The 27,216-nt window shown below is 49.3% G+C and overlaps 4 protein-coding genes across 6 annotated transcripts in view; 2 read left to right on the top strand and 2 right to left on the bottom strand.

Moving 5' to 3' along the window:
- The window catches only part of UTP4 (UTP4 small subunit processome component), a 31,804-nt gene extending 28,093 nt beyond the window's left edge, over nucleotides 1-3,711 (bottom strand). For both annotated transcript variants that reach the window (XM_047078654.1, XM_047078655.1), the window contains exons 1-2: nucleotides 3,619-3,711; nucleotides 2,339-2,499 (exon numbers count right to left, since the gene is read on the bottom strand). In XM_047078654.1, coding sequence (XP_046934610.1) covers nucleotides 2,339-2,497 — 159 coding nt within the window. In that variant the 5' untranslated portion in view covers nucleotides 2,498-2,499; nucleotides 3,619-3,711. The remainder of the gene's footprint in view (nucleotides 1-2,338; nucleotides 2,500-3,618) is intronic.
- A 7-nt stretch (nucleotides 3,712-3,718) lies between these two features.
- CHTF8 (chromosome transmission fidelity factor 8) lies at nucleotides 3,719-15,031 on the top strand. The gene is made up of 4 exons (XM_047078658.1): nucleotides 3,719-3,809; nucleotides 11,492-11,549; nucleotides 11,811-11,928; nucleotides 12,331-15,031. The coding sequence occupies exons 2-4, from the start codon at nucleotides 11,527-11,529 to the stop codon at nucleotides 12,553-12,555; spliced, it is 366 nt and encodes a 121-aa protein (XP_046934614.1). The 5' UTR covers nucleotides 3,719-3,809; nucleotides 11,492-11,526; the 3' UTR covers nucleotides 12,556-15,031.
- Nucleotides 12,552-15,031, top strand: DERPC (DERPC proline and glycine rich nuclear protein). Its single transcript, XM_047078657.1, has one exon. The coding sequence runs from the start codon at nucleotides 12,552-12,554 to the stop codon at nucleotides 14,184-14,186; it is 1,635 nt and encodes a 544-aa protein (XP_046934613.1). The 3' UTR covers nucleotides 14,187-15,031.
- Nucleotides 14,579-23,234, bottom strand: HAS3 (hyaluronan synthase 3). Of its 2 annotated transcripts, none has more exons than XM_047078660.1 (3): nucleotides 22,586-23,234; nucleotides 19,583-19,684; nucleotides 14,579-14,686 (listed from the first exon to the last, which is right to left on the bottom strand). In XM_047078660.1, exons 1-3 carry the CDS (start codon nucleotides 23,219-23,221, stop codon nucleotides 14,579-14,581), a joined length of 846 nt encoding a protein of 281 aa, XP_046934616.1. In that variant the 5' UTR covers nucleotides 23,222-23,234. The 2 variants fall into 2 exon arrangements, with proteins under 2 accessions (XP_046934616.1, XP_046934615.1); XM_047078659.1 differs by lacking the exon at nucleotides 14,579-14,686 and adding an exon at nucleotides 17,825-18,778.
- Nucleotides 23,235-27,216: the final 3,982 nt, after the last annotated feature.

Genomic DNA, 27,216 nt, shown 5'->3' with positions numbered 1-27,216 from the left:
GGGCCTCTCTCTGATCCTCCCCTGCTTGCTCTCTCGCTCTCAAAATAAGTAAATAAACTTTAGGAAAAAAAGAAGTTTTCATATATATCAAGACACTTTATTCTTATGTCTGCTCAGCACAAAAAGCACTGAGTAGGTACAATTTTTCTTCTCTTTACTTGAAAGGACACAAGTACTTGTGGGTTAAGGGGCTTGCCCAAAGTGCCACAGTCAAATGTGAAGACAACATTTTAATTCTTATTCCAAGCCCCTACTCTTTTCACTCTAATGGACAAAGTTTTTTCTTGTTCTGAGAGTGATTAAGAAGTAGGGAAGGGACTATTGAAAAAGCAAAATACTAAGTTAATTATTGTTGAAATAAGAACAGATGAGAAAAAATAGGAGACATTCAGTAAAGAATAACTGACATATTCACTAAATAAACATGAACTCAGGAGTGGTTCTGCACTAGACACTTGCTAAATGCTGGGAATAATGTCATCAATATCACCCACATGGTCCCTGTTTTCACAAAATTTGAAGTTCAATGGGGAAGAAAAACATTAAACAAATGTACAAACTATTATGTAATTGTAATTGTCATAAATGATAAGAAAAACCACAGGGTGCGACAAGCATATACCATAGCACATTTTTCACAGCATAGAATGTGACTTATTTATGGTAATCAGCAATTTTTTTAACTTTCTTTTTAAGTTTATTTATTTTGAGAGAAAGAATGCATGCACAGGGGAAGGCCAGACAGAGAAGGAGAGCAATTCCCAAGCAGGCTCCGTGCTGTCATCACAGAGCCCATGGCAGGGATCCATCTTGTGAACCCTGAGATCATGAACTGAGCCAAAATCAAAAGTCGGACGCTTAGCTGACCGAGCCACACAGGCACCCCAATTTTTTTTTTAACTTCTTAGTTCTTCAGGGGTCAACTCAGTAAGTCATCCCTTTCCAGGATTCCTAAACCCACATCATCAGAGTAAAAGCACCTCTCCACTAAGATTCTAGGCCTGTGCTTAGCTTTTTTTTTTTTTAAGTTTATTTATTTGGAAAGAGAGAGGGGACACCCATGTGCGTGCATGAGCAGGGAAGGGCAGAAAGAGAGGGAGTATGAAAACCCCAAGCAGGTTCCACACTGTCAACGTGGAGCCTGATATGGGGCTTGATCCCATGAACTGTGAGATCCTGACCTGAGCCAAAATAAGAGTCTGATGTAAACAGACTGAGCCACCTAGACTGCTCTGGTACTTAGCTTTATCATAAAATTTACCTACTCTTTGAAAACTGTATACTTCTATTTCCCCACTGGACTTTGAGCTCCTTCAATGTAGGGCCTGTGACATCTGTCATAATGCCTAATACCTGCCACTCATCACTCATTCATTTAGAAACAATTACAGGATGCCTTAATTCCAAGTATTAAACTGCTGGGCACTAAATTCATGCATTTATCCATCTACCCATTCATAGGCATCCATTCAGTGCTTAGGGCAATACACATTCATTAATGTAAAATGAATTATTTTGTTGCACCTGCAATCAGTAATCAGTACTTTTGAAAAATATGCTGCTATAACAGCTCTCTGCATACACCCAAATAGTATTTTACTTTTACTCCCAATTATAGGCAGTTCAGTCTACATTCTCTCAGATGAACTTAGAAATCCATCTTCCTACCATCGTCACCAAAAAGTTTGATATTAAAATGTTTCTGGGCACCTGGGTGGCTCAGTCGGTTAAGCGTCTGATTCTTGATTTCAGCTCAGATCATGACCTCAGGGTTTGTGAGATGGAGCTCTGCAACAGGCTCTGTGGTGACACCACAGAGCCTGCTTGGGAGTCTTTCTCTCCTCTCTGACCCTTCCCCGCCCATGTGCTCTTTCTCTCTCTCTCAAAAAATAAATTAAAAAACTTAAGAAGAAGAAGAAAAAAAAAAAAAAGGATTCATTGTTTCTTCTGAATTGACAATGAAATAGGTACTGACAACCCCAGCAGGAAATTCCACCTTACCAAAGTTGCACTGGTGCAGAGACTGATTATAAAGCAATGGGTCTTGACAATTTCCCTTTTTTGGTGTGCTCCAAAGATCCAGCAAACCTCAGTTTCCAACAGACAGTGGGCCACCATAATTTCTAGGTTTCTTTCTAACCAACGTTATAGATCAAAACTCTGAGCTCAGTCAAGAGATTGCATATTTACTACACATGTTATATAGTTCTAAATAACCCAGAGAGAGTACAGTCACTTTCTTTGAAGTCCTTCAACACAAAAGACATCCACGTTGTAGAATTCAACTTAGTAAGAAAATTAACTCAGCAACACCAAATCAGGCTTCCAAATGACTTACTTTTTCCTGAAAGTAGTTTGCTGACAAGTTATAAATTTCCACAGTGCCATCTGTTCGTGAAACAGCCAATCTGTTTGACTGGTTATTGTAAGCCACACAGCGGATCCCTGATGGAACATAATTAAAGAAACGTACCCGATGGACCTTAAATTCACCCATTCCTGGAGGGGGGGGGGGGAGAGGAAAAAGAGTCATTATTGTGAAACGTTAACACCAGTGTGTCGCCTGTATTGTTCCTCACTATTGTTAACAGCAGTATATCACATGTATTATTATCGCCATCCTGTATGGAAGAGTCTAACTGTACCTGAGATTCACTTCTGAATATCTAACTAATGATGCTTTCACACCCCCCCCCCCGCAAGAACCTATCAAACTATTTCCAGAAGCTCAGGATGCTTCAGCAGAAAAATTAAAAGATCGACACACAGAGCATTCCCCAGACTCCTAACAATCCTGCCAATTACCTGAAGAAAAGTACTCTGGAAAAGAAGAATGACAAAATACTGAACATAACCTCATTCTCTAATTGGGTGTGCGCACTTTAAGGAAGGGAGGCACATAGAGTTGACCGGTTGTATTCGAGGCAGAAACTAAGGTACTCCTGGAAAACACCACTAATACTCGCAAAAAGCAAGAAACATTGACAGCCTAAATGGGTCTCTCAAAGCCCGGTCCACAGAATTTCTGCATCAAAACCATATGGAAAAACGGCTTTTAAAAATGCAGGACTCTGGGTCCTACTCCACAGCTCCAGAATTCCTCTCTTGGCTGAGGAGAGAAAGGGGGTAGACTAGGAATCTGCATTTTAGCGAACACTTCTAACTTTATAGCACCCTAAGTTTACAAATTACAGACTCAAGCTAAGGTAGTGACTGACAGTGGGACTCATGGGGCTGGCAGAACCGAGAGCTCCTCAAGGAAAGAAGCGACAGGACTTAGTTTGGCATCTGTCAACTATCCCCTCCACACCGCCGCCAACAATAACACTCGGTGAAGACAGGGGCCGGGTCTGGTTCGCCGCTCGCTCGTCTTTCTTCAAGGTTAGGAACGCGCGGGCAGAACAGGCGCGTTCCGCCGGGCCCGGCCCAGCTAAGAAGGCGTCTGAAGTGCGCGGTAGAACTCCGCCGCCCCTTCTCTCTCCGGGAATCTACGAGTAGCACCCACCCACCCACGGCACAGGGGGGACAGCGAGCTCCGCCGGCGTCTGCCAAGAGCAGGCCGCAGCCCCTCAAATTTCTTTCTCTCCCGCTGCTAAACATACCCCTTCCTCAACTCACCTATGGCTGGGGGCTCGTCTCTCTCTACCGCGGCCCCACGTGCGCGCGCGCTCGCGTGCTCTGCCCCGGAAGTGCTCGCGGCGCAAGGCCGGAAGTGCGCAGGCAGTGCTCGCGGCGGCGGCGACGGCGGCGGGAGGTTCGGTTGTCGCCCGTTGGCCGCGCGGCGCCGCGCTCGGCGGCCGCCATTGCAGGTCAGGCCGCGGGCGGGGGTCGCGGGAGGCCGCGGGGATTGAGGGCTGAGCCTGGGTTGGGGGCGAGGGTGCGAGGGAGCGGGAAGCTAGGGAGCTGGGGCCGGGTGGGGCGCGCGGCTCGAGGAGAAGAATGGCGAGCCGAGGGGCGGGGAGCGCGGGCGGGGGAGGGGCGGCCGGGAAGGGGGAGGGGAGCGAAGAGAGCGGCGGAGAGGTGGGGGCGAGCCCAGAGGAGCCCCCGGGGTGGGAGGGCCGGGAATTGTGGGGGAAGGGAGCGGTGTAGAGACGGAAGGCGGAGGGAAGGAAGGGAGCGAGCGGGGCGGAGCGAGAGAAGGGCGGAAAGGGTGGCCGAGCGCGGGCGGAGGACGGAGAAGGGGGCGGCGCGGGCCGGAACCTCGAGGTACGTGCGGGAAGGGGTTCTTCCCCGGGTGGGGAGGGAGTCCAGCACGTGAGGCTTGCGGGAGCGGGGAAGAACTGGAACCCAGGAAGTAGCGGGCATATCAGAAAGCGGACGGGGGGGGGGTGGGTAGGACTATGAGGCTTGTTCGAGGGGACATTTTTAAGTCGCGGTGGGGGGGGGGGGAAGCTGCTGGTAGAGGTAATTGGGAGGGTGATTGCAAGAAAGAGTGCTCCAGGTTCTTTGTAGGCGGAGTGAGAGACTGGGGAAGAGTGGGGTGGGGTCCTGGAGTAGCTAAGCACTTCAGATTGAAGAAGGAACAGGGCAAGATCTGGAGAATGAGGGTGGTAGAAGGACGTGTAAAGAGAAATCTTTGGGAGGAGGGTGGACAGTTTGGAAGATCACTCCAGTGAGGGGTGTGGAGGAATGCAGTTTAAAGAATACTTTCCTTGGGAGGTAGGAGAAAGGGTTAATTAGGTTGATAGGAGATCCCACCGAAAGTCTGGGGGTGAACTGGAGGGGGTTGGGGAAGAGAGGGAAAGCGGATCGAGAAGTCCCAGAAAGTGGGCGGGACTAGACGTAGGAAGTGTTTGTAACTGAAGGGATGGGAGGGGGTCAGGGGTGAGGGAGGAGAAAGTGGGAGCCGGTTGCGGGGGGGGGGGGGGGGAGAATCCCGGATAGTGTAAGACTTCAAGCAGGGCTAGAAAGGATGGGCTTTGGGGTAGATAGGGGGTTGCAGTAAGAGGAGGAAGGGTTCAGATGGGGCTGCAGAGTAGCAGAAGATGGAGAAAACTGGAGTAACTCAGATCGACTGAAGCCATCTTTTTCACCCATTGTCTACAAATACCAGTAACTGATTCCCTCCATCATGGGAATCCTAAAATGTGATGGGAAAGTACCACGTGTATGCATAGTATCCACACATGTTTTTGAACACACTCTTCACTTATGAAAAGTTTGGAAGCATTCATTTCCACCCACCCTCCATAGCCCCTCTTTGGAGGGGAACAAGCTTCTCATTTAGAAACCGAATTTTAGCGGTTAATGACATAAGCCTGTCAAGAGACAAGATTTTCCCTTTGAAACTTAGACCATCTCCTTCAGTCACAAACCACAATGACACTGTTAATAAAAATAACCTGCATTCATATATGACAACTTCCTGAATTGTTGGTTTAATGGAAAGGCACATAGAGAAATAGTGATCTTTAGAGGAAAAAAAAAAACAAAAAAAACCCTTTCAGAACTTAATCCTTGAAGCAGTTTGGTGAACCTTGACTGTCCTGTTTGAATTGTTCTCACATTATGTAAACTTGGTTTTACTCTGATAACCTGCTGCTTTTCTGGATGTTTTAGTCCACTGTAAACATTAATAATTATACAGTATAGTATTAAGACATTATTTTGGACATATACTAAGAAAATGTCACATTCCTCCCCACGTAATAAATAGTTTGACCCTAAAGGCATACCACGTCTTAGTCGCTGTTCTGAGGATTTTACATTCATAACCTCATTAAATTTTCACAACAGTCCTTTGGGATAGGTTCTTATGCCCCATTTGTTGGTGGGGAAACTGAAACTTACAAAGTTAGATTACTCCCACGTCATATATAGGGTAAATGACAGAATCCAGGTCCGACAACTTGAGTTCTCACAGCATTTCTAAACAAAGAACATTCCTGGGACTAAATAAAAGTTTGGTAAATGCTAAGTGTTGGCCTAGCAATTTGAAAACACTTTGTGTCATGGATTTAGTTTTTTTAAATAAAAAAACAAAAATTTTTATATTGAGAACTGTAAAGTTTAAGCCTTTATTCCCTATTTTTAAAAAAACAACATACAAGAAAGATGCATTGAAAGGTGTAATGAAAATTTGTAAAATACTACTTAGCTCTAGTAAAACTTAATTTGTAATTACCCTTGAGTTCCCTCATTTGGGTAAAAACCGTATGTTCTGTTAAATCTATACCACACTTTGTTCTACCACTTTGTATTTTGGGGGCAGTTATCATTATGAGGCTCATTGCTCATTCATTTTCAGTTCTCTGTAAGACAGCAGTAATATTTTAAAACAGTTTAACAATTCAGAAAGCATAGTATAAGAAACGCAGTGACAAAGAATGTACTCTCTTCTTTTGGCTCATTTTGCCTTCTAAATTTTGAATCCTGGAGGTGACATTGAGTAGATCTCTAGAGATTTCAAAAATCTAAATTTCAGCAATTGAATATGATAAAAAGGCTTGTTTTCAACTACCTACCCCACAGATGTAATAGCTGCTTTGGCTGCAAGTTGTGTAGGTTACTTACTTGGTGTGTTGTAGACATGAGGAAGGCTAATAATATCTGTAAAACACTCAGAAGTGATATAGATGTACTGTATTCAAGGGGCTGTGGGAGAGGACTGCTGGAGAGGCCATATTGTGGAAGCGTTAAGGTTCACATCCCAGCTCTACCGCTTACTTGCTGCGTGACCAGTTACTTAACCTTTAGTTTCTCTGAGCATGTTTCTTCATCTATAAAATGGGAATAAGTGTGTGCATCATTAGGGTTGTTTTCATAGTTAAATGAGAAAATCAGATAAGTGTCCACAAAAGTTTAGCTATGGGAGAAATTAAGCTTTTTATATCATAATGCCTGGATTTTTTTTTTCCTCTTAAACTGTGTTTGCACTCTGATTTTTCAGGTTTTTAATAATAACTTTACCAGTAATTAAGTTCAAATAGAGGTAGAAGTCAAATGATAGTTCTAAATAAGGTACATCCCAGATTGGTCTGGTTCTAGTTAAATCTTTTGAATTTTGGGTAGCGATCCATTTTAGCTCCAGATTGGTTTTAAGAATGCTGGTTCCTTTGCTGTGCTGTAGTTTGTTCAGGGGTCTCGAAATTATCTGGACCACTGTTCCTGAGAAACAATAGTGTGTTGATTTTACCCAGGATCTCCAAACTAGCTTCACATCTGAAGACTGGGGATGATCTGGGGCAAGCCATTTCTAGAAATTTTTAAGCCCCACAAAGGGCTTTTTTTTTTTTTAAGGGAAAAAATTAGAGTTAATTAGAATGTATAAAGTGCTTTTAAAATTTCTTTTATAGAGCTAAAGTCACTTGACTAAGCTAGGAATACAGAATTATGTATTGTTTATTTAGCTATATGAAGGCCCAGAAAAATTAAGCAGAAAAAAATACCCCTTTGTTGAGATGTGGGAGTTGGGGGGGGGGTCAAAATAATTCGTTTCAGGGGAAAGAGGTTGGGTTTTCTCCTCACTTTGCCATCTCTTCAGGTCCACACTCTAGCTGTAGCCTATGAGGCTCCACTCTGAAGTACAGTGAATTAAACATCTTTTAAAAAGTGAATCACAAAATTCTACTTGGCTCTACAGTTACACATATTGTCAACTTAGAATTATTATTCTTAAACCAAAGTAAGTTAGTTGGTCCTAGCCAGATCTGGGATTAAACTCAATACTGTTGAGAGAGAGGTGGCAAACAAGCTCTTCCATTGACTCCTTTTAGTTTCATGATTTGCTAGAGTGTATTTTTCAGGATGTGTCTTTAAATGTTGTTTTTGATAAATCTGCAATTTCTACACAGTGTTTTAAAACAAACATGTAGAAATTGTTCTAGTTGTCTTTATTGCTGGAATTAGTTGAAACTGAAGACTCAGAAATTTTTGTTTTGTTCTACAGGAAATATTTATTGTAATGTTACATCTATTATTACTAATAGGATTTGGTTTGCATTATACTTCTTCACTTCTTCATTTTCCTACTACCTGCCTATTGTCAAGGGTATAATAGGGACAGATTGGGCTGCATGTTCTCAGATCCTTTTTAGACAACTCCACATTAAGTGAAATACACATTCCCTGTTGCCTCCATCAAGTGTGTCCTCAGTGAAGTACCAGGTAGATCTGCCTGCTCTGACCCTGAGAACAGTTGCAGACAGGAGTAATCTCAAGGAGCAAGAGAAGGAAGGAATCATAAAATTCAGGTGATAGGCTATTTAAAAACATTTTTTTAAATGTTTATTTTGAGAGAGTGTGTAGGGGAGGGGCAGAGAAGGAGGGAGAGAGAGAATCCCAAGAGAATCTTTATCTGCGCAGAGCCTGACTTGGGGCTTGATCCCACGAACCTCCAGATCATGACCTGAGCCAAAATTAAGAGTGTGATGCACAACTGACCGAGCTACCCAGAGGCCCCCAATTTTTTTTTTTTAATTTGAGAAAATGCGAGGGTGGGGGGGGGAGAGAGAGAGAGAGAGAGAAAGAATCTTAAGCAGGCTTCATGCTCAGCACAGAGCCAATGGGCTCGATCCCACAACCCTGGGAGGATGACCTGAGCCAAAAATCAGGAGTCCAACTGAACCACGCAGGCACTCTGATAGGCTATTTTAAAGTCTAATTTTAAGGGGCACTTGGGTGGCTTAGTTAAGAGTCCAACTCTTGTTGGCTCAGGTCATGATCTCACAGTTCCGTGGGTTTGAGCCCTACATTGGGCTCTGTGCTGGCAGAATGGAGTTCTTTTTCTCCCCCTCTCTCTGTCCCTTCCCTGCTCACACTGTCTCTGTCTCTCTCAAAAATAAATGAATTTTTTTAAAGAGTATAATTTTAAAATTTGCTAAAGGAATGCCCTCTCCTACATTTCTTACTACCTTGGTAAATACATCCTCGTGTACATAAATGTAGTCAGACCAGTCTATAGGTTCCTATGAGCTAGACTTCTGTAAGTAGGAATGAACTTCATTCCTGTTCACATCTGCATTATCCCAGTAGGACTAGCACAAATTTTTACCAGCCTGACTAGGTACAGAAGCAGGATGGTGAAGATGGTGGAGCTGTAGGCCAGGGAATTTTTATTTTCAGGAGCATTGCTGGATGTCTGCCAGTGTCAGGAGATCTACTGAGGCAGGGCTTCCTATATAGTGGGTAAAGCTGCGTATGCTCTCAAGTACCAGGGATTAGTACGCAGGTACAGGTTTTCCGGCCCAGCTATCAGGCATCTATTTTCCTTTGCCCATTTAGGCCACTGTTGTCAATTCCTGTTCTAACAGGAAACTTTCCGGGAAATGTGGGATACACTTAAAATATTTCTGCAGCCCATATGTACTTGTCTCAAACATGCTTCCAGAGGCCTTAACGATTGATTTCCTTCCTTGCCGTGGTCTTCCTAGAACCTGTGTATCTGTGTGAACACGTAATTGTTTCTCAAAGTACCTATATTTTGTTATAAATATACTCATCAAGTAATATGTAGTGCGTTATCAGTCATCAAAAGCTTAGTTATAAGAAGCCTTTAATCTGTATGCATTTATTAACCTTTAGAAACCTTCCAACTTCAGTTTCTAGTTAACTAAGTCTTTTTTGATTCATGGCTAAAGTATACCTACCATTCTCTAAATTACAGTCACAATTATAGTGTGGAAATACTGATTTATTTTTTTCCTTCTCTAAAAAACTAGCTATTTATCTTTAAAGCATTTGTGCATATATGTGGTCTTCAAAGTAGGCTAATGAGTCAGATAATCTGGATGCTAGCCCCATAGTCATTAAGTGACTTGTGTATGATGACACAGTGAAGAGTTTCTACACTTATAGGCTGGAACCTGACTTTAGGTCTTCTGATTTTAAATTGTAATCTTTTCTCCTTCAGGAAACCTTAGAAGAATTTTAACAGTTCTTTTGGTTATTCTGGGTGGTAGTGGTAGGGCCTCCTTATCTTGTCACAAGACGTTTGCCCTTGAGCCTGGTGTATTTGTTCTCAAGCAGTGCCACAACTGGTGCTACTGCGGAAGGTCTGTCTTACTCAGAGATTCCTTGATTCCCCCTTGCCCTTCTAACCAGCTCTTCCACGTATGCAGTGCCTGCCTGATGCTTTGGTGCCTTTTCATTCTCACCGATACTTGGTTTTCTCCTTTGGGAGCATATTGATTATGATGGGTGTAGCATAAAGTCACGAGGCCTAGGTTCTTATGTGTGAACAGCATCTGATTCGTAATACAAATTCAATAAATATTAGCTACTGTTTATATCTGAATTTAAGACCAGTGAATTGACTGACCTTATGTTCCCAAAGTGTTTGGTGCTCAAGAGTAGAGGTTCTGCTGTCCTGGAAGGCTTTTGGCAACATACTTTTCCCTGAAGATCCAAAATGAAGGTCAACATACCAGTGAAGAAACCTGTTTAACTTTTTAATCTGGTGTTTGCACGTGCTTGCTTCAGCAGCACATAAATTAATCTGTTGTTTGCTAACCTTGAGCACAATTACACCTATTAACCTGCCGTACTACAACTGGTAAACACTAGACTACTAACTTTCCGCTAAGTTCTAGCAATTCATTGGAAGGACTTATACAGAACCCGTAGTTTAAGTTCTCCCTATCCCCCTAGCCCCCCAGGAATGTATCCTTTTTAGAAAGACAAGTGAAGATAGTTGTTTCAGGCAAAAATGCATTTTAACCCATTCTTTTAGAGTACCACAAACTTGCCACCAGGTGGTACTGTTGTATAAAAGGAAAGTTGATGGAGTATCAGGGTATTTTAGTACCAAAATGAAAGATGGTCAAGGCATATGATGAGAGTCATGTTAGAAATCAGCTTACCATTCACTAAAGTTGTCTGAAGGACTTTTTCGTTTCTTGGCTTTTGTTAAAGAAGGTCTTTTGAACCTTGAAACATAACCAAAGTGTTAGACATGAAGTGTATATCATCACCAAAGGAAAATGTAGAATCTAAATGAATTCTTTAATTTCTTAAGAAACATGCAGACTAGGGGTGCCTCAGTCTGACTTCAAGTGTCCGACTTTGGCTCAGGTCAGGATCTTGCATTCATGAGTTTGAGCCCTGCACCGGGCAGGCTCTCTGCTGTCAGCACAGAGCCCACTTTGGATCCTATCTCCCTCTCTCTGCCCCTCTCCCACTCACACTCTGTCTCTCAAAAATAAAAATTAAAAAAAAAAAACAAAATAGAACATCCTTGAGAAAGGCAAGTTAGCATAGTGGTCAGCACTGTGGGCTCTAGTGTATGTTTGGGTTCAAATTCTGGCTCTTTAGTAAATATGTGACCTTGAACACAAGTATAATACGTGTTAACTTTCCACACTATTGTTGACCTTTGGTGGTCTTAAGCAATGTTACATGTACGGTGTCAACTCAAAAAGATTTACATCTTAAAAGAGTTGTTAGGGGAATGAAATAAAATTTGTCTAAAGCACTTAGAAAAATGCCTCACATATAGTACGTGATATATGTTAGCTATCATTATTATTGTCCTAAATTTTTTTTTCCTCTACAGCTTATTTTCAGTTGCTTTTTAAAGACGGAAAGCTCATGGTGCAAATTGTTATTTCCAGGTGAGTACATTTTGAGACTTCTTTTGTTTAGCTTGAATGATTAGGGTTCTGTAGGTTTGACATTTTTCTGAAAGAATTGGGGTTCTCAGGTGCATCTTGCACACGTCCTTGCATTTCAGTCTCTAGTTCAGTGCCTGGCACTGCCTAATTTCCCAAGAACTTACGCTCAACAAAGTTCTTTTGGGCCTTGAATGGTGGTGTAGGACACTATTCATCCTTCACCCCTCAAAAATATTGTAACCGCCAGCCCTTTGCTTGCAGTGCTGGGGCTGGAGGCCTGGCAGAATGGGTGCTGATGGAGCTACAGGGGGAGATCGAGGCTCGCTACAGCACTGGATTAGCTGGAAACCTCCTGGGAGACCTACATTACACCACTGAGGTGAGGGGACTTTTCTTTCCCTGCCTAATGCCTCAGGAAAGCAAGCTACACCAAGGTGGTGCTCCCAGGACCCAGAGTGAGGACTGCCCTCAGGTTTGTTATTCGAGGTCTAGCTAATCTAATGTATCTGCTTGTTCTCCCCCAACCCCTGCAATAGCAGGGAAATTTAACTTTGGGGAAGCTGGAAAAGTCACTGTTCTAAAAAGTGGAAATTCTCTTACCTGGGGTTAGAAAGAGTAAAGAGGGCATGAGGGTGGTTGCCTGGTGTGGCTCTTCAATATTGTTAGAGCCAAACCAGGGAGTGGAGGTGCCAGCATTGCCTTCCAAGAGCATCTCTAGAAGGCACCTGAGTGTTATGACCTTGCCCTGAACCTTAGGCGTTTCGTTCTTGTTCTGCTAAAGGGAATCCCTGTGCTGATCGTGGGGCATCATATCCTGTATGGAAAAATCATCCACCTGGAGAAACCTTTTGCCGTCCTTGTCAAACACACTCCTGGGGAGCAGGACTGTGATGAGCTTGGCTGCAAGACTGGCACCCGGTACCTGGTGACAGCACTCATCAAAAACAAGATCCTTTTCAAAACTCGCCCCAAGCCCATTATCACCAACGTCCCCAAGAAAGTATGAAAGAACCCCGGATTTTCCCTAGAGAGCGGCCAACTCCTTGGACTCGTGCTCAGTTGCCACCTCGAGGACGACTCGACGGTTCCTTGGGACCACAGGGGGGTCCTGTCCTAAACACAGGTCACCCGCTGGGCATGAACTCTGATCCCTTCCTTATGGCAACTGGTTCTCTTGGTGGAAATCTGGCCCCATTTCCAAGGAACCCATCGCCTTTTCCAACTTCATCAGGCTCATTGGCTTCAAATCCAGCACCTTTCCCTGCTGGTGCTCGTGACCCAGGCATGGCTTCTTTTCCAAGAGGGATGAATCCCACTGGCACAGGTGCAGTTTCTTTCCCAAGGCCTGGTGGCCTCTTGGGCCCAGGTCCAGGCCCAGGCCCAGGCCCATCTCTAAACCCAAGGGCAGGGTCTCTACCAGGCCCAGGGCCTCTGTCTAATCCAAGGTTAGGGGGTCTCCCGGGGCCAGGTCCTATGTCCAACCCAAGGGCAGGTGGTCTCCTGGGAACAGGTCCTGACCCCAGAAGTGGCGGCCCCATGGGCCCTGGATCTGGGCCCAACCTGAGAGCAGGTGTCCTGTTGCCTTCTGGGAATGGTCCTCCTAATCCTAGGCCTGTTGGCCTGGGGCCAGGACCCAGTCCCAATCTGAGATCAGGCTTCGTTGGTACAAACCCTGCCCCGAGATCAGGTATGTTTCCCGGCCCTGGCCTTGGGCCCAACCCAAGAGCAAATAGCCTGGGCCCAGGCCTTGGGCCCAACCCAAGGGCAGGTGGCCTGGGACCAGGCCCAAATCTGGACACCAGAGCAGGTGGCCTCCTGGGCACAGGATCTGGTCTTAACTTAAGGATGGCTGGACCTCAAGGCCTAGATCTTGCCCCCATTTTAAGAGCAGCAGGTCTATTAGGAGCAAATTCAGCTGCTTTCTCACAGGCTTCTGGAAACATGGGCACAAGCCCATCCTCTATGGCAAGAGTACCTGGCCCCATGGGCCCAAACTCGGGTCCTGGTTCTCGGGGAATTGGCCTTCCAGGGCCAAATCCATCTCCCATGTCCAGAGCTCCTGGCCCCATAGGCCCTAATTCAGCTCATTTTTCAAGGCCAACTGGGCCCATGGGAGTAAATGCCAGTCCCTTTCCAAGGGGGACCGGTTCAGGGGGGCTGAATCCAGCTGCCTTTTCTCAGTCTTCTGGCACATTGGCTTCAAATCCAGCTACCTTCCAGAGGTCCGCTGGCCTCCAGGGCTCAAGTCCAGCAATTTTCCCAAGAACCTCTGGGCCACTAGGCCCCAACCCAGCTAACTTCCCAAGGGCCAGTGGCTTGCAGGGCCCAAGTCCTGCTGCCTTCCCAAGGTCTACTGGCCCATTAGGCCCTGGTCAGGTTACTTTCCCCAGGTCAGCTCCTGGGCCCCTGGGCTCTTCTCCAGCAGGCCCTGTGGGCATCAACCCAGCTCCTTTTGCAAGGCCAACTGGGACCCTGGGTCTTAACCCAGCTTCCTTTCCAAGGATGAATGGCCCTGTGAGCAAGACTTTGGTCCCATTTCCTAGAGTGGGGAACCTCCCTGGCACAAACCCAGCTGCTTTCCCCAGACCAGGGGGTCCTATGGCTGCAATGTACCCAAATGGAATGTTACCCCCTTAAACACTTCTCTCTCCAGGACCACTCTGGTTTCCAGCCACCGTGGTTCTGGGCAGGAGCTGTGTTTTAGGTAAAAGGGTAGATCTGGAGCTACAGTCTGAAGTACCATAGCTGGGGCTCAAGTTCAAATGAGCCATCTTTTTCCTCCGCTTCTTTCTTGACTGAAGGCGAAATGTTACTTGTGAGAGATGGACTACCGCAGGTGGGAATGATCCTGACCTTGAGAGAAAGGATCTCCAGCCCTCCAGAAGCCTGCTGTGCTTTTGTCCCACAGCTTTCTGCCCCTTGTTTCTTACTAGTTTCTTGAATTGTTCTTGTGGACTTTTCCTCAGGGATACATTGGCCTGCAGGTCCCAATTCATATGTAGTCCTCTGCTCACCACTGGAGAATCAGCTCACTGCTCTCTAGAACTGTTGCAATGGTGAACGGACCATGCTTCAGCAGCTCTGCCCTGGGCAGCTAGGACCTGGTCATCCTCTACTGCCATACCTTTCCCTGAGGGCTTGAACACAGAACAGGGAGGTGGGCAACCACTTCAAAGACCCACCAAATACAATTTTGCTTGATTAACTGGGCCTGCAGCTTCCTTCTCTTGGGACTCAGAGGAGGCCAGAATCAAGGCTCCACCGCTCACCTAATTCCCTCTCCACTAGTACTCCCGATCAAAGAACCTCAAAATTTAAACTGACGTCAATGGGAATATGGGAACTGGGGTAGGGGGTGGGGGGGATGAAGGGGAGAAATCACTGTGCTTCGTTCAGCCTGAGGTGAAAGGATGGTTGGTGTTTTTCCTGCATTGTATCTTTTCTTACTGTTTCTTTAATAAATGGGATGAGAGGGCTGCCAATGTCACTCCATTGAGTTACCTGTTTCCACAGGAAAGGAATTTTACCCAGTGCTTTTCATTGTTATAGACTGGCCACAGTCCTGTATTATCTGCCAGATAAAATGCTGTCACTCAAGGAGGAAATAGTGACCTTTACCTTAGCCAGGACTCCGTTGTCTGCCAGTGATTTCACCAGAGACCTTGCCCACCTTCAACAAAAGTTGGGCCGTTGTAGGTGTGCAGTTAACAGTAAGGTGGGCCTGCTGTATTCCCCAGGTCCAGAGGCAGCTGTGAACACTTACCTGTTTTGAGTTCCACTGCAACTACCTTGACAAAACCATTTCTATCTCAAGTACCTCTTTGGAAATGGAATAAACCAGTTTAAGGAGGAAGTAGTCCAGAGATAACCAGCATTATGTGAGAATCTTTATTTTGACAAGTGCAGTATAAAATTTTGACCTGAAAAGTAAAAAACAAAAACAACAAAAAAAAGTAAAAATAAATATGTTTACAAATTATTGTAGAAAGAATACAAAAGGCTTAAAATTCTCAATGAGGAAAAACCAAAATGTGTCCAGTTGTATATAAAGGCTCTTCCCTTGCAAGAAACGGGGATAAAGCTGAAGACCCAGTTTGGTTTCGCTGCTGAAAAATGTACAAAATAACTTAGAAAAACCAGTCGAGGTCAAACGTTGTGAGCCCACTACTTGTACCTGCCTACCCTTGTTCTGAGCAAAGTTGAAAACCACAGTGCAAGGCAGAGCTGATGGTAGGACAACCAGTTCTCCATCTGGAAATCCATCCGACATTAACCTTCAAGTAAAAGCTGAAGAAAAACAAGCCCTTAGTTAAGTGTGAGCTCTGCAGTTGGCTGGCTGACCGGATTTCCTCCATTGTAGTGCTCAAAATAGTTTACTTGGCCAGCAAAAACACGCAAGAGCCTGGAACAACCGTCTTTAGCAAATGTCTGCTGCCTCTTCCCAGCCTTCATGGGTTGGACCCAACACCGGCCAGCAATCTTCTCAGAAGCTCGAGGTCTGTGTGATGTAGCGATGTTGGTTGCACCTGGAAAACCCTTGCGTTCATGGGAGATGAAGGAAAGCACCAGGGTTTGCCAATCTGTGGCTCAGAGCACACTTTGTTCCTGTGTAGGAAGCACCTGGGCACACTAGAGTCTTGCCCCTTCAACTCCTGTCAACTTCAGTGCTGGTTCTGAGGGGCTAGCAGGCCCTGCTAAGAATGGACATTCGGAGAGCACAAGTACACCTGCAAGTAAGCAACTCCTAAGTCAAAGGCTTAGTCAAGATTCCCAGTTTCAAACTCAAGAGCTGAGAATTGTCTGTGGATTGCAAATGTCTAGAAAATGCTTTCCCTCACTCCCCCCGCCCCCCCCCCAAAAGGGCAGAGAAATAAAAGCTTCAAGGGGCATGAGAGAGAAAACAAGAACCTTAGGATTTAGGAACCAATTCCATCTCCGAGTTTGGTTTCTGGAAAGAAGCAAATGCAATAATGACTATCCACAACTTGGCTGTAAGAATCTCCTTGAGAAGCCACTGAAGAGAATGGACAGTTTCAAAGAAGACCAGCTTGGATTGGAGGCTTCACTTAGGGAACGCTGAAAAGGTTTTCACTGGACATGATTGTCAAGATCTGTAGCCTGAAAGTCATGCACGCTTAGCCAGCTGCTAAGGAATCTGTATAAGCACTTGCAAGATTGTGGCTAATTTGGTCAGAGGCTCCTAATCATTTTTCCCCCCACCTGCTGAGGACAGGGTTGCTTATTGCAGAGGGGCTATGAGAGTCCAGACTCTGCCTCAGTTGCTAACTTGAAAAACTTACCAAATGAGAAGGAAGGTGGACGAGGTGACTTGGTGCATCACCTTGAAGAAAGCCAAGTGGAGGCTGTCTTAGACTCAGAGCTGAGTTTGAGAGAGGAATTCAGGAGTGTGCAGGATCAGGTACCCAAGCCCTCACTTCTTTTCTGAGCATGTTGGGGTTTAATCTTCCTGGTAGATGACCAGAACCTTTCCTCTCCCCAGCAGAGATCACAGACAAGCTCATCTAGATGTCGGGCAGTTTTCAGGTGAGCTACATTCAGCCTAAGGCCCCCATATAGGCCATGGCCTTTAGCACAACCACCAGTCTTTGTTCCTCCTGGCAGACTTTCATTTTTAACATCTATGTATATATACATACACACTTAAAAGGAGTTCAGTGCTAACTCTCTGCTAGTTTGGCTCATCCTTGGGATGTTGAGATGTGGAATGGAGTATGTCATGTAATAAAGCACCATTCCTGGACCCTGTTTTCTGATGCCCAAAGATCAGGCTTCTGGGCCTTGTATCAGGCACAATCTTATTGCATTGATAGCTAGATTTGGGGGTGAGGGTGGGGGACACATACTAGCCAGCCCAGATCTCTCAAATTCTCCCACCACCTCTGGTTGTGTTCAGATGGGCTAAGAGAACCCCTTCCCGCAGGCTGTCATTGCTCACTTACCTATCAGAAGTTGCCACTAATTGGAACTAATTGTCTTAGCACACTTCTGGGTTGCGTTTGGATCCCGGGGCAGGAAGTGGAATCTTTCCCAGAGGCCATGACACGCAGAGGCCAGCAGACAGGCGGCATGAAAACAAGTCGCCCCCTGAGCTGGAAAGGTGTTGCCTCTAAGCAGAACTGCCCCAGGCCATAGTACAGTCACCATTCTTTGCACTTCAGATTTGTCCTTTGGACCATTGACGAACTAAAACAGCACTCCCTCCTCCCTCCCACCCCATCTTTTCTCTTCCATTCCCCTTCCCTCCCTTACCCATTGCACTTTTCCCACTCTGCTTGGGGGCCATGTCACACCTCAGCATAAGCTAAGCTGTACTGCTCTGGCTTCTTCCCACATCGCCGGGCGATGATGGCCAGATACAACATGAGGAGGGCTACCCAGTAGCAGCCATACAGGATGGCCCCAGAGACCAGGAAGGCTAGCTCTGTCTCACTGAACAGATCCTGGCAATATGCTGTGTAGGCCAGTCCCCCTAGAAGGACTGCCACCCAGATGGACACAGGGATGAGGCCAATGAAGTTCACCACGATGGTTTTTCGGCCAGAGGTGCCCCAGCCAGACTTGTTGATGGTAGCAATGGCAAAGATCTTGGCCGGCAGGAGGCTGGACATATACAGAAGGGAATAGAGGGACATGAAGATCATTTCTGCATTGCCCCGAAGGAAGCAGGCATAGGTAGCCTTGATAATGCCCACCAGCTGCACCGTCAGCAGGAAGAGGAGAATATTCCAGATGCGGCCTCTGTAGAAAAGCTGTATGACTGTGGCAATGAGGAAGAAGGGGAAGAAACCTGTGACCACTGATTCGTAGGTCATCCAGAGGTGGTGCTTATGGAACCACAGAGAGTTGTAGAGCCACTCTCGGAAGTAAGACTTGCTCCAGCGGGTCTGCTGGTTGAGCCACCGGAGGTACTTGGTGGGAGTCTCTGTGAGGCACTTGGAACGTGCTGTATACTTAGTCCGGTAGCCGAGGCTCAGGACTCGGTTGGTGAGGTGGCGGTCATCTCCGAAGCTGCACTTGCTGCCCAGGAACTTCTGATGGTACCAGTCCTCCAGGAATTGCTGGAGGAGGCTGTTGCGGTACATGCCCAAAGGCCCACTAATACACTGCACACAGCCGAAGTAGGACTGGCAGGCCCGCTCCACGTTGAAGGCCATCCAGTACCGCACACTGCTCAGGAAGGAGATCCACGAGTCATACTTGTTGAGGATCTGCAAGGGAACCGGAGATGCTGGGCCTCCTCACCTGAGGACTTGAGCCCCAGGAGACAGACAGCAGAAACCATGAAGCCTCCTTACCCTGAGTTCTGAATCCCATCGCTCAAACTCCTGGCCATCAGTCCTAACCCAGCCAAAGCTAGAAAACCTGAGGCTCGGAGGAGCCAACCACACCCAGTCACTCTCACTGTGGTGTGCACTGACTGGCCCAGTGAAGTTGCTCTAACAGTGAAAGCCACCTTCCATCTCAGCAAACAACCTGGATGGTGGCAGAGAGAAGGGCTTGAAGATGCAGCTCATCACCCCAGCCCCCTATCCTGACCCTTCTGCACTCGGAAAGCTGCTCAGGAAGACTTGGTGTGTTACCAGCAGTACCCTCTGGAGGAAGATGTGGCCCCTTATTCTTAACCATACTGCCCTGTTCTTAACCATTCAGGGCAACTTCCTGAAGAACAAGGGTTTTCTGAAGGGTCCAACTTTGGAGGTGCTTGCTGCGCCAGTGCCCCAAAAAAGCAGCACCCTCCGTGATCAGTAGCCTCAGGATACTGAGCCCCTCCCAGCAGCATAGGCTCTCTACATACCTTTAGTGATTTCCTTTTTCCTCAGGTTGCAAAAGAGCAGGATAGGGATGGGGTAGCAAGTGAGTTCTTTGATATTAGTGAAAACTGTCAAAGAACCCTCCCCCCCACACACTTAGAAAATACTAGACATTCAAGACGCTCATTTTCCAGGCGTATTCACTGCATTAGGAAGAAGAGTCTAGGCCCTACCCCCCAGGAGTCCCTGATTACTTCTTACTTGTACATCTCCTCCAACTCCCCCTACTTGGGGGTCCTCCTCCAGGACTCGAAGCATCTCGATGGTGCAGGCTGGATCCAGCACGGTGTCAGAGTCGCACACCTGTAGAGGGAGGAGTGCATTATCAGCCCATTTTGACCTCAGGCCTATGCACACCACATGCTGCTCACTACTGCAGGGACATAGCCGCCTCTCCTAGGATTCACTTCCAGCTACCAGCAAAGAGATCTATGCTAAATGCAAGAGGTGCGGCGAATAACAAAAAGAAGGAAAAGGAGACTTTAGATACCAGGTTTGACAGCCACTGGGCTGAGAGACAAACCCGGGAGACTTGGTGCCAGGCCTGGAAAGGGAGAAGGGCTTAGCACTGGGCAAGTTTTTAGCTTCTACAGAGACAGGCTCCACAAAAATGGTCGCCAGACATTTCCCTGGAGTTCCTGGGAAAAAAGGAGGAACACATTATTGAAATCAGATGACAGTACAGTAGCTAGGCCAGGGCAGGCAGACCCTCCACATTAGGCCAAGAAATGGCTCTTGCCAGAGGCTACTGCCCGAAGCGCTCTCCTAGGATTCTTAACGAGGTCTTCCCAGTTTCAGCCTCTGGTACCAGTTTTGGACAACCTACAGCCCAAGAGCAGGATGCATCTACCCAGTCATAGGCCCCCACTAATAGGGCTGCGAGGCCTTCTGTGCTCCTTTGGCCAAGTCTCTGAGGTCAGGGCGCGGTATGTTCAAGGGCTGCCCTCACCTGCATTCTTCTCTGGGAAGCAGGAGCCGGAGTCTGGCGCCTGACACCACTTGGCCATCCTGACACGACACCTGGACTTTATATACTCTGGATGGGCGTGGAGGCTGGCAGCTGCTGCCTCCAACCAGGGCCTAGATCAAATCCTGCCCACTTGTCCACATTCCCTGGGGAGAACTCATGGTCTGATTCTAACAGGTGGCTCCATTAGTAGTTGAATCTGAGCTATGAACTCTCACCAGGTGGCTGACTCCTTGTCTATTTTCTAGAAAATTACACAGAGCCCAGATAACCACTGGCAGAACAACAGAGCAAAGAGCAGTACCCACAGATGAGCCTACACTCGGCTTTCCAAAAGCCTAAAATCCTTTTACTAAAGTTGCTAATCCTGTGGGAAGGGGGCTGCCCTCCCACCCCATGCCCCGACCCTGCTGGAAGACGTGCTGGCTACAGACCAGCAGCTAAAGGTGGAGGGGGATCCAGGCAGAGCCATCACACCTGCTCCCTCCTACCTCCTCACCAACCTCGTGCTGGACTCCCAGCACTTCCTGAACTTTACAGGCCAAGTTTTCCAGGACTGCCCATCTCAAGACCACTTCCTCCCCTGACCCTAACCCATTCTTCATGCTGCTCAGCTTCCTTCACTCCAGGGAGGTCTTTCGAGCAGAGCAGGGTTAGAGTAGAGCTCCTGCCTGCCTGGGTTTCCCCCTGGCTGAGGCAGGGCCGTCTCCCTTGGGGAAAGACCCACCAGTAGAAGGGCTGTTGGAAGACAGGCTGGAATCCACCAAACGTGACTGAAGCCCAAGCTGCCCCAGGCAGTGAGCCCAGAGCCATAAAGGGAAAGGCTGGCTCAGGTGTGTGAGCCTATTCACTGATCCACCAGAACACACAAGTAATGGTCAGTAAAGGAAGATGTGTGGCAGGTCTGGGGAAATTCTGTGCTTCAAGGGAGCAGATGACCATGTCCCTGTGGTTTGAGTATGTGCCAGGTCTCAAGGGCTTTTCCTGTGTCCTCTGAGTCTCCAGGAAAGCTTTAGAGGCCCCTTGACTCTAGATGAACTACAGAATCAAATGCCTCAACAGTCCTCCCTACAAGGCCGTGGAGGTCCTTGGGCCTAGGAAGACAGAAGTCAAGGTACCAACTCATTTGAGGATGCAAGTTTCAAAAAAAAGCCAAAGCCAAAATGTCTGTGGCAAGCTAATTTTAGGTGGGTACAGTACAGAACATTTCAATATCAGGGTCCTCAACGTGCTGTCACCAAGACTGGGTTGGTACCTAGGTGGGCTGCCACGACAGGCGCTCTTTATTCTGGCATGTGCAGAGAAGGAATGCAACAGAGAAACGGACGGTGTGGATGCTGGACCAAAAATCTGGGGTTCTGGGTGCAGTTTCTACTTGGTACCAACATGTGTGTGGTTTCAGTCAGTTCTTTCTACATTTTGTTACTTGAGAATCGGAGCTATGTAATCAGCCTAATAAAATTTTCAGGCTAATGTCAATGACAGTTTTGACCAGAAGCTAGACTGAATCTGTTCAGGATCCTGACCTGCCGAGACTGCTGAAGGACTAAGCTGGGGGGTGACTCACTGCCGTGTCTCTCCATCTCACAAATGCAAATCTGACACGGGGTAGAGAAAGACCCTTTGGCCCATAACTAAAACAATACTTGAGTGCTTTGGAGCATGATTTATTTTACTCTTCACCACACCTTCTTATGGAGAGACTCATCTCCATGTTACCAGTGGCGAGGCAGTATAGCACAACGGGTAAGGGCAGACTTGAGACAGACTGCCTAGGTTCAAATCCTGTCTTTGCACCTTAGTGCTGTGTGAGATTGGGCAAGTTACTTACCCTCTCTGTGCTTCAGGTTCACCTTCTAGGAGTGGAAATAATAGTAGTACTTATCCTCTAGGAATACTAGGAGGATTAAAAGAATGGTCTCTGAAGCTCCTGCAATGGTGTGTGGTATGCAGTAGATGCCGCACGCCGATCTGCTCTTCTTAGTAGTGGGATACCAGTCCAGAGACCCGCCCAAAGTCACAGAGCTAAGTAACAGAAGAACCAGGATCCCATCCCAGGTCTTTCTGACCCCAGGACTGCTGTTCGAGCAGCAGCTGTCTTGTTGCCCTTCTGAAGCGCAGAGGAGGGGTGTGCTCAACACAAGAGACCTAAACTGAACCTAACCTCCCTGGACAGTATAGGCCCAGCTGGCCGGACACACCCCCATGTCTGCATGCTTCTGGGAAGGCACGCTTACCTGGATGTAGTCCACTGAATCACCAAGAGCCTTGAAAGCCGTGTACATGACCTCTCGCTTGCCTCCCCACTTCTGCATGATGCAGGAGAAGGTGCTGGTTCTCACCACATCCCGCACACGGTCCATGCCCTCCTGCAGGCTGGCCTCGGTCTCCCCTTCACCTGCCTCATGGAAGTTGCTGCGCCACACAAAGAAGCCAGCTTGCTCAGTGCCGCCTAGCACCTCGTGGAAGATGTCCAGCATGTAGGCGTCCTCCTGGCGATTGCCATCCACCACCATGACCACCTTGAGGTCAGGGAAGGCGATGCGCTGGGCGGAGCGCAGGCACTTGCGCAAATAGTCGGGGTCCTCCTGGTATGCCGCGATGCACAGTGCCACCGAGCGGCGCAACGGGGAGGCGAGTTTCAGCGGCCGGCCCGCCCGCCGCATGCGCCGGTGCTCCAGGAAGGCAAACAGGCTCTGGATGAGCAGGTGCAGGCCCAGGATGGCACCGTACAGGCCGAAGGACAGGTAGTGCTTCTCTGTGTGAATGAACTGGTAGCCTGTCACGTAAGCCGCCAGGATGCCACCCAGCACTGCCAGGGCAAACAGGCTGGTGCCCACCACACGCAGGGCTGTCGTCAGCTGCACCGGCATCTGGTGGGAGGAGGGAGGTGTGGAGTCAGGCAGAAGGCAGCATCTCTAGTCCATGGGAGTGGGGGTGTTTTCTCTGGGCCTGGCCCAGAAGTGGGGAAATGATCCAGTAATAAAAACCACTGCCACTGACTGCGCATGACTAAGACTGTTTGTACAACTGGGTAGTCAAACTACTGGGGTTCAAATCCCAGCTCTGTCACTGTCTGTGTGACTGTGTTCTGCTCCTTGGTTAACTCATCTGTAAAGTGTGGACTACAGCTCTACCTTGTAGCATCTTTAAGAGTTAAGTGGATTACATATGTAAAGCATTTAGAGTAGCATTTATTATTGTTAGACAAACCAAAGCCAGAAAGAGCTAGGTGATCCGCACCTGGTGGATGGCGGTCCTGGGGTGTGCATGACCCAAAGCTCTCCTAGGCAAGCTTCAGTTGGGGGCAACCTGAGGCCAGAGGCAGCTCTGAGCACATGAGAGGCCCAGGGAGAGCAAAGAGGAGGATGGCCAGGGAGGTAGCCAGTGGCCAAGAGCTTCTACCTGCCCTGTACCCACTAGGGAGCTGCACAGTGGGAGGGGAAGCAAAGCACAAGCACCAATGAGGCCCATGAAAAAGTAGGAGAGGCAAAGAGGAGAAAGAGCAGGAAACATAAAGAGGTGGAGGAGGCAGCTTCCCTTTCTTCAAACAGCAAAATCAGACAAAGTTCCCCCTGTGTTCTCTGCTTTCTCACCTTTTTCTCATTTACTTGAGAGGCAGGAAAGAAAGGGAAAGCAACCAGGGAAAAGCAGACAAGGACGAAAAGGAAATGAGAGTTGGGGTGTGGACAGCTCTCCTGGAAGCCCAGCAGTCAGGGCGTCGGAGGGAACTGCAGCCACCACTGCAGCAGCCTGGGCGGGGAGGGGGGGCGGCCTGGGAAGCCCCATCCACTCGGTCCTAGTGCCCGCACGGAATCTCTGTGCTCAGCCACAGGCCCTGCCACTCCTGGAGATGCTGCCGGGTTTGGTCTGCACTAAGTCAGGGCTCCCAGTAGCGCCCTGTTGGGAACAGCTGTGTTTTAATGAAAAGAGCCTAGGACTCAGCACCGGAAGACTTGTGCTTGAGACACAGCTCAACCGCCTCCTGGCTGCCTGACCTTGCCCAAGTTGTCTGAGACTTGGTGTCCCCCGCCTAAGAAGGGGTTCTAATGATTTCTGGCTCCGTAGGTCTCAGGTAAACAATTTGCCTGAAATTAGAAGCACTTCCAGCCCTGATGGACTATCCAAGTGGGGAGGCCGGAGAAGTGGGGAGGGTCTGATGAGGACAGCTCCCCCACTCCATTCATACCCAGGCCTCCTCCCCATCTACTCTTTGCCACCAGCCTCATCTGGAGGATCCCACTTCCAACACCACCCACCCGCCACAGACAACGGGGTCTCACTTCCAACCTTCTCCAACTCTGGATCTTATTGGGACCAACCCCTGAGCCCCACTCCCAACACAAATGCACCTTCTTGCCAGGGGAACAGTGTCTGTTCCCTTACCACCTGCCACAGAGGACGGGTAAGGAGCACGCAGTCACTGCCTAAATCCGTCTGAGATTCAGGCACCAACAGCATTCCAGCAGCTGCGGTCCGGAAAGTGCTGTTGGCAGCCTCGCCTCCTCGGGAAGCGCGGGCTCCAGGCGCTCTGCCCCGCCATCCCTGGGAGCCTGCTTCCTCTGCAGGACTCCCAGTCTTCCCTGCCCCCCACCCCCAACCCGCCGCCATGCGCCTGCTGCCCAGGGGAACCCCGGGGCTGCACCTACTCCAGAAGGGTCCCCGTCGCCCTCTAGACTTTACATGCCAAAGGGGCGCCTCTGGGCACCGCCGCCCACCTGCGCCGCAGGAAAGGGCAGGGGGCGCCGAGGCCAGCCCAGCAACCTGCCGGGTGCTGGCGCCCCGCCTCGGTGCAATGCCGGAGGCGGTGCCCACCAGGTTAATGCAGCCGGGAAGGCACTCGCCAGGCTTCTCACCCCCGCCTGAGCCTCGCCTTCTGGCACAGGCGGCGCCGGCCACACCCACGTGCCGGTTTCCCACGACTCAGCGGGGAAGGAACGGAAAACCCAAGAAATCAGTCGGACCAGGCCCCGCTCATCTCCTCTGGGCCCCAGTTACCTTGGCAAAGTGTGCCTGCAGACAAAGGCAGCATCTCCGATGTCGCCGGCCCCTTCCTTTCCCGGGCAGGACCCCCAACCCCGCACACGAATTGGAGGCACTACCCTGGCACCCCTACCCCACCGAGGGCCAATAAGGTTCCACAGCCAAAGACCCCACGAGCAATCAGGTGCTGGTGCGGTCTCTGGAAGGGGCGCCCCTGCCCAGACAGGGGGCCGTGCCAACCCAAGCGGGCGAAGGGTAGCCTAGATCGCCTCTCATCCACCCCATTTCGCTCAGAAGGGATCCGCTAGAGCTCGGTCCCCCTAGTATAATGCGCACCCGGCTTCAAGGACACGAGGTTGGGGGGAGCTCCCTAGAACACTTCTCCCCCCCACACACCAGATGACGGAAGGAGAAAATCCTCAGCCAAGGACGCACGCCGCCAATCTACACCCGAAACTTTGCGGGGCTGCCAGTGTGCAGCCTCTCCAGCTGACAGGTGTGCCCTGCTACGAGGCCCACACTCGGCGGGATGGAAACTTGTGCGCGGGGCTGGGGCTCTTTCCCTTGCGCCTGGCCGGCCGTCCACCCCCCCACCCCCCGCCCCTCCGAGCCTGCTAGGAAAAGGGAGGCCGGGCCCAAGGATACACGCGGCCGTGGCCCGGCTGACCCGCAGGGACCAAGGCGCTGGGCATTTCGGTGCCGGACAGGTGCGAACCCCCAGGGTGGAGTGGGGGAGGGAGAGACTCCAACCAGCCTCGTGCCCCGCACCGTCGTCCGCCCCCTAATCCATTCACAAAACAGGAGCCGCAAGGGAGGAAGGGAGGAGAGGCTGGAGGAAGAGAGGATGGAGGAAGAATGGGAGGAGGGGTCAGTGGGGAGGGGGCTGCAGGAACCACCGCCCGGGAGCCTGGAGATACTGCAGCCCTCAGCCGGCCTGCCGGCGCCGGACGCGGCGCCCGCACGGCGGGGGAAGCCGGTGGGGGTCCGCCGTGCTCGGCAAGCGGCACCCCTGGAGCCCGGCGCAGCCCCCGCGCGGCGCGGCGCGGCCCGCCCCTCCGGTGTGGCCGGCTGGCCGGGCCCGCGCTCACCGTGCCGCCGGCTGCCCGCGCTCCGGTACTCAGCAGGCCCGCGGCGGCTCCATGCCCCTCCTCCTGCTCCTCGCCGCCGCCGCGCCTCGCTCCCCGGTGCACCGCCGCCGCTGCGCGCTCCGACTGACGAGCGCCGGCCCCACGGAGCCGCCTTTAAGTACCGAGCGCGCACCCGCCGGGAGAGGCGCCCTCCTCCGGCCCCAGGGCCGGGAAAGTTGGAAAGAGTGGGAGGGCTCCCCCAGAGGGCCGCGAGGAGCACCCCCTTCTTAGCTCAGTCGGAGAGGGCTACACGCGGCCGGTGCTCGGCGGGACGCGGGGTCCCCCGTGCACGCGGCTCCAGATTCGGTCTCTGCGCCCTGGTAAGGTGGGTTCCCCCAAGGCAGCCAGAGGCGGAGCTCCTCCGCGCTCGCCTCCGGACCAGCTGCCCAGGAGGAGGCGGTCATTGTGCTCAACCTAGAACCTGAAGCGTTAACTTTCAATATAACCCCTAGCGACTTCCAAAACTGTTAACTCTCCGTCCCCCCTCCCCCGCGCCCCGCTAAGCCTCAAAATCTACTCACTCTGCAAACCCGCGGAGGCGATGGAAATCTTCCTGCGGTTGCGGCACGCGGAGAGGTTGTTCGTTGTATAGGGTACTCCCTAAAACCAAGACAGTAGAACCTTCCTGCCCGCAAAAAAAAAAAAAAAAAAAAAAAAAAAAAAAAAAAAAAAAGAAGAGGCAGAGGCGCAGAAGAGAATAATTGTCAAATATAAAAAGACTGTTCAAAGAAGGTGTTAACAATTGTGACAAGCTTAGC

The sequence above is a fragment of the Lynx rufus genome, unplaced genomic scaffold (genome assembly GCF_022079265.1).
Source record: "Lynx rufus isolate CCGP_SWC_20201006 ecotype Redwood Valley unplaced genomic scaffold, mLynRuf1.p SCAF_16, whole genome shotgun sequence".
In the NCBI taxonomy this organism is placed as follows: domain Eukaryota; kingdom Metazoa; phylum Chordata; class Mammalia; order Carnivora; family Felidae; genus Lynx; species Lynx rufus.
This window is presented reverse-complemented; position numbering and strand designations above follow the sequence as displayed.